Source organism: Mangifera indica, unplaced genomic scaffold, assembly GCF_011075055.1.
Source record: "Mangifera indica cultivar Alphonso unplaced genomic scaffold, CATAS_Mindica_2.1 Un_0006, whole genome shotgun sequence".
In the NCBI taxonomy this organism is placed as follows: Eukaryota; Viridiplantae; Streptophyta; class Magnoliopsida; order Sapindales; family Anacardiaceae; genus Mangifera; species Mangifera indica.
Genome location: NW_025401098.1, coordinates 627,770 through 633,545, shown reverse-complemented (window position 1 = coordinate 633,545; position 5,776 = coordinate 627,770). Strand labels below are relative to the sequence as shown.

The following is a 5,776-nucleotide window of genomic DNA, read 5'->3' as shown; positions in this document are numbered from 1 at the left end:
AATGAAAATGAAAGTGAGAGTCTGAATGATATAATAAATGTATAAAAGTGATAAAAGGTAGTTTTGATAGTTTTAAAATATTTTACTTGAAACTAACAAATAAAAACATTTTTACTTAAAAATTGAAAAAGGAGGACATTTTTTTCTTAACGAATACTAAATAGAAATCTGCTTTAATTTCCCTTTATTTTTAAAAAAAAAAAAAGGAGGGAACACGGCAGAGGGTCCGCACATTTACTTCCAAACTTTTCCCTTTTGTATTTTCTCGAGAAAAATTTTAGCTCAATGGCTTTAATTTGAAATTCTCGTTTTATTGTCCTTTTTCGCGCACCTGGTATTAATTGTGTTTGCCCACTCGCCAAACCAAATTTCTGTTGCTCCTCTCTCTGAGTTAGGGTTTATCCGACAATGCTATTTTGATCGAAAATCATTTCATTTTCGAGGTAAATATCTTCATTTGCCTCGTTTTCTATTTGGGTTTCTTTTTTTTTTTTTTTTAATTGTTCGCATATGATGTAATGGGAAGTTCCCTTTATAGCTTTATGTTTGTTTTTGGAATACTGCAGATCTGCCGCAGATTTTCGTTTGATTTTCCATCTGTCTTCTAGTTTTTAGGGTTTTTAAAATTTAAATTCTTAAATATCCTTTTTCGTTTATTTTACTTTTTCTGTTATTTATATTGTATTTTGGTGAACTTTTAAAAATTTTAGTGACTGTTCTGGTTCTTAGATGATCCAGTTATGTTACTTGATTGATCATCGAACCCATATGCTGAAGTTTAAGGTCAATTGGAAATGGATTTGAAAAAGCGAAGAGTATTTTTGTTTTTTTGAGTCATAAACATGGAGAAAGGGGAAGCTTCTTCAGTGGATGATGTGGAAATCTTTATTTAATACTTACTAATAAGATTTCTATGGAAGTTTTAAATGCTCTTGTTTTTGCTGGTATTTAATGAATGTGAGCAAGGAATTGATCAGCCAGTTCGACCTTGAGATATGGCTGATTTTGTAGGTTGGGAAGTCAAAACTCGACTTCTGTACATACAGAGAAGACAACTAGAAAAATTTCTAAAAACAAAAAGGTTGATGGTGAGGATACGTTACAGAGAAAAATAAGTGGATTTGTACTGTCGGTTGGTTTTTCTGATACATGAAATACGTGGTAGGGCTAGGGCATTTCTGCCATTGAAGTTTGTAGAAATAGTTTTTGGAAACAGTACTAGGTTTTTCATGCCAATTTAAGGAAAGAAGTAGACCAAGCTAACAAATGCTAAAAGATACAGTTTAAGTGCATTTTCTTCATCCGTGAGCATTCAACTTCTATATTTTTCATGCCAGTTTAACACACGCGCAAAAGTAGATAGCTGGGGTTTGCTAATTCAAGTTATGAGCCTATAAAATTGGGACGTTATCCTTTTATTTGTTTTGGAACTTTGAAATCTAATCCCTAAAGAATATTAATAGGAGATATGTCAAACAAGGCAGAAGAAAATTTAAATAATGCTTTTATGTAACTGATGGAGATTGCAAATTTTACTTTGCAATATTGACATTTTGGCTATGGTTAATCTGATTTGCTGATGTCATTGGAGTTTTTCTCGTGGGATTATTTATTTAGTTTTTGAGTTTTATCAAAAGGGATAAACATCTTCATAATCTGATGATATCATTTCTCTCAAGTGTTTTGATTTTATACAACTGGAAATTGCAATTTTCACAGACTGGCTGTACAAGCATGGCATCTGGGAATCCATTTTATGATGATCTACGTAACAAACCCGAGGTTATTGATCCTCCTCAAAGTGAGGATATGATGGATATCAGGGAGCCTTCGGTGGTTGATCCTACTCAAACTGCTCTTAAGCCCAATGTGACTGTGTCTAGTAGTGTCCGTGAACTCTTAGAATGTCCTGTATGCTTAAATGCCATGTACCCTCCTATTCATCAGGTTTGTTAATTTCATTTATATTTTCGATGATAACACTAACTTGGTGTTTGCTGAATGATAACATTGTTTTGATCTAATACATATTTTTTATGTAGTACTCCTTGTTGTCACATTATTTTGCTATCATCACATTAATGTTTTTCACCTGATCTTTCTTTTGATGTGATACTGTTACCTACCATATTAATGTTATCCGATCAAAATATCTTTCAAGTTGGTGGATCAATTTAAATGAACTCTTACCTTTCAAACTTAAAGAATTCTTACACCAATCTCTTATTTTTGAAGTAATTTTGATGAATCCCATTTGTTTGAAGACATTTCTATTTTATGCAGTTCCTAGAAACACTCGGTGTTCGGTAAATGCTAATATTGGTTTGGGTCAACATTGTTTTAAGTAAAACTCCTTTCATCATGTGTAGTAGGTAATATCAAATTATTGCTAGTTACCTTACCTTTCTTTTGATAGGACACTTATCTTAACTTATCAATGTTTTATTATCCCATTTTGTTTGATGAATCTTTGTTGTTGCTACATATTCTTGCCAGCTTGAGATTTTTGCATCCCATTTGATTGAAGACCTTTCTATTTTATGCAGTTCCTAGAAACTCTCGGTGTTTGGTAAATGCTAATATTGGTTTGGGTCAACATTGTTTTAAGTAAAACTCTTTTCATCATGTGTAGTAGGTAATATCAAATTATTGCTAGTTACCTTACCTTTCTTTTGATAGGACACTTTATGGTCAACATTGTTTTAAGTAAAACTCTTTTCATCATGTGTAGTAGGTAATATCAAATTATTGCTAGTTACCTTACCTTTCTTCTGATAGGACACTTTATCTTAACTTATCAATGTTTTATTATCCCATTTTGTTTTATGAATCTTTGTTCTTGCTAAATATTCTTGCCAGCTTGAGATTTTTGCATTTGGTTACTACAGCAATAATGACTACCACCAACACATCCTGCCAAATAATATTTGAATTTGTATGACTTAAGAAATTATTTCATCTCCTAAAGGCCCCTTATAGGTTTTTTTTTTTTTTTTTTTTCAATTGATTATGCCTTGGCAAATATAAGAAGTTATATTATGAAGTCAAGCATGGTAGTGAAATGGAGATTTGAAACAGGATGGAAATAGATATTGTATGAAGATTCTTGAATAAAATTTTCTGTAGAAATCTGTCAGTTTGCAATGAAGCTATATTGTAGGCAATTTTGGTTACTTGTGTTAAGCTATTGATTTAAGAGAACATTAAGTTAAACTAAATGTTTGTTTTGTCCATGTTGGTGTTATTTGTTGTTGCAGTGTTCAAATGGGCACACGCTGTGTTCTGGTTGTAAGCCCAGGGTGCACAATCGATGCCCTACTTGCAGGCATGAACTTGGCAACATCAGATGCCTTGCACTAGAGAAGGTGGCTGCATCTCTTGAGCTTCCTTGTAAATATCAGAGTTTTGGGTGCATAGGCATATATCCATATTACAGCAAGCTGAAACACGAATCCCAGTGTGTCTTTAGACCTTTTAACTGTCCTTATGCAGGATCAGAATGTACAGTCATGGGTGATATTCCTTATTTGGTTTCTCATTTGAAAGATGATCACAAAGTTGACATGCACAATGGCAGTACTTTCAACCATCGTTATGTGAAAGCAAATCCTCACGAGGTTGAGAATGCCACTTGGATGTTAACGGTATATTGTGATTCTTATTCATAGTTATTGGCTCTTCATGGCAAAAAAGATTTCGTTGTTTTTTCGATTTCTATGGCAAGTACTTGTTTTGATGAATGTAAAGCAAGTTTGTATTAATACTGGGTCTTATTAAGAATGGAATTGTTATGTTGATTATCTGCAAAAAAATGACCTCAGTTTGTTATTCTGATGTTGGTTTTGTAAAAAGGGCAATACTGGATTTACAGTAGACTTTTACTAGGTTTTTATTCTCTGTTATGGACTGGCAATAGTATTCTTTATATGATTATACGGTAGGTAATATCAAGGATTTAGTTTAACTGTTTAAAATTTTCTGAAAGTTTTTCACGTATGTGATTGGATTTCTTTTTCCATGTTATAGGTTTTCAGTTGCTTTGGTCAGTTCTTCTGTCTGCATTTTGAAGCCTTCCAGCTTGGTATTTCTCCTGTCTATATAGCATTCTTGCGTTTCATGGGTGATGATAATGAGACCAAAAACTACAGCTACAGTCTGGAAGTTGGCGGTAATGGGAGGAAGATGACATGGCAAGGAGTGCCTAGGAGCATAAGGGACAGCCACAGAAAGGTGCGTGACAGTTTTGATGGTCTCATTATCCATAGAAACATGGCCCTATTCTTCTCTGGTGGTGACCGGAAAGAATTGAAGCTTAGAGTGACTGGTAGAATTTGGAAAGAACAGTAAGTGATGGGAATTGCTTCTTGCAACTTCCAATCACATATTTGCCTGTTATAGATGGTAGATTTTATTGCTTGCTTAGGAGAATAGTTGAATTGAGTATTCTGGTCATGAATTGTGGGAAGCAAACTCTCTTTGCTTGTTGAATACATGACTTGTATGCCTACAATTCTTCTATTATTCATCCCATCTCTCATATTAAACTGGAAATATAACAAGTGAGATGTTTATAAACAGTTATCTATTTCGCTAGCGTATATAATAACAAAGCTTCTCACTTTTTCAACTAGAGTTAATTCCTCTGATGTTTACTCCAGTAACAGAAAATCCTCCAGGGTGCAAAATTTTAAATTATCTCGTTATTCAATTTTAAGTGTTAAAAGTAAATTATGGGGATCAATATCTAAGGGTTCTTGAATGGCTCACTAATAATGGGGGGATTCTGTTAGTTTACAACAATTTATGGGTATTTTGTAATTATACCATACCTTAAGGGGTCGGATTGCGTCTTTTAACTTTATAGAACTTCTTTACTCTCTCATTTCAACCTAGGCTGGATTCGAGCCGAGCCGAGCTCGGGCTCGGCTCGGTTTTTTTATGGCCGGCTCGAGTTCTATTCGAGCTGATCTTGGCTCGGTTCGAGTTCAGTTCGGCTCGTTTACGACTCGGTTCGGTTTGTTTTTCATATCAAAACGGTATCGTTTTGTATATATATATAAATCAAAACGATGCCGTTTTGTATAAAATATTAAAAAAAAATCAACCGAGCCAATCCGAGCCAGCTCGACTCGATCGAGCCGAGCAGAGCCTGGCTCGTTTCGGGCTCTAATCGAGCCGAGCTGAGCTCGAGCTCGAGCTGGCTCGGCTCGAATCCAGCCCTATTTCAATCGAAAACACAACGTGCTGTCATGAGCGTGTTTGTAACGTGTTCACTTATAAACGGGAAAAAATTAGTTTAACCCCTAAAGTTTGGGAAGTCAACAGTACCACCTCTTAATTCCTCAGGTGTGGGGTACTCTTTCAACTTAATTCAGGCTCACCCTAAATCAATCCCAGGAAAACGAAGCCCGATGGCTAAAAATTATATTTTAAGCTTGAAACAAAAATTCAGCAAATTTTACTTGCAAATTATAAAATATACTAGCTTTTTTTTATTAAGAGAATGGTACTATTTCATATTTGATCTGTAATAGTCAAATAAATAAATATTAGTTTGTTATATTCAAAATACTATAGATTTTGATAGTAGTATGTATAGGTATAGAAATGATGAAGCGTTGATATGGCATCATTGGGAATACCAGGTTTGGGTGCTCTTGATAGAGGGAATAATCTTGCTACACGAACTAGTCTAGGGTTAAGTCTTGTTCAATGTTGTGGTTGACATCAAGGGTTTTAGAACCGGACAAGAGTAAAAGCCATTTTGAATACTGGT

The 5,776-nt window shown here is 34.3% G+C and overlaps 1 protein-coding gene across 1 annotated transcript; it reads left to right on the top strand.

Annotated features, from left to right (window-relative positions):
* The first annotated feature begins 214 nt into the window (after window positions 1–214).
* On the top strand, window positions 215–4,627 carry LOC123205452 (E3 ubiquitin-protein ligase DIS1-like). The gene is made up of 4 exons (XM_044622399.1): window positions 215–443; window positions 1,720–1,947; window positions 3,258–3,644; window positions 4,027–4,627. Exons 2-4 carry the CDS (start codon window positions 1,735–1,737, stop codon window positions 4,345–4,347), a joined length of 921 nt encoding a protein of 306 aa, XP_044478334.1. The 5' UTR covers window positions 215–443; window positions 1,720–1,734; the 3' UTR covers window positions 4,348–4,627.
* The last annotated feature ends 1,149 nt before the right edge of the window (window positions 4,628–5,776 follow it).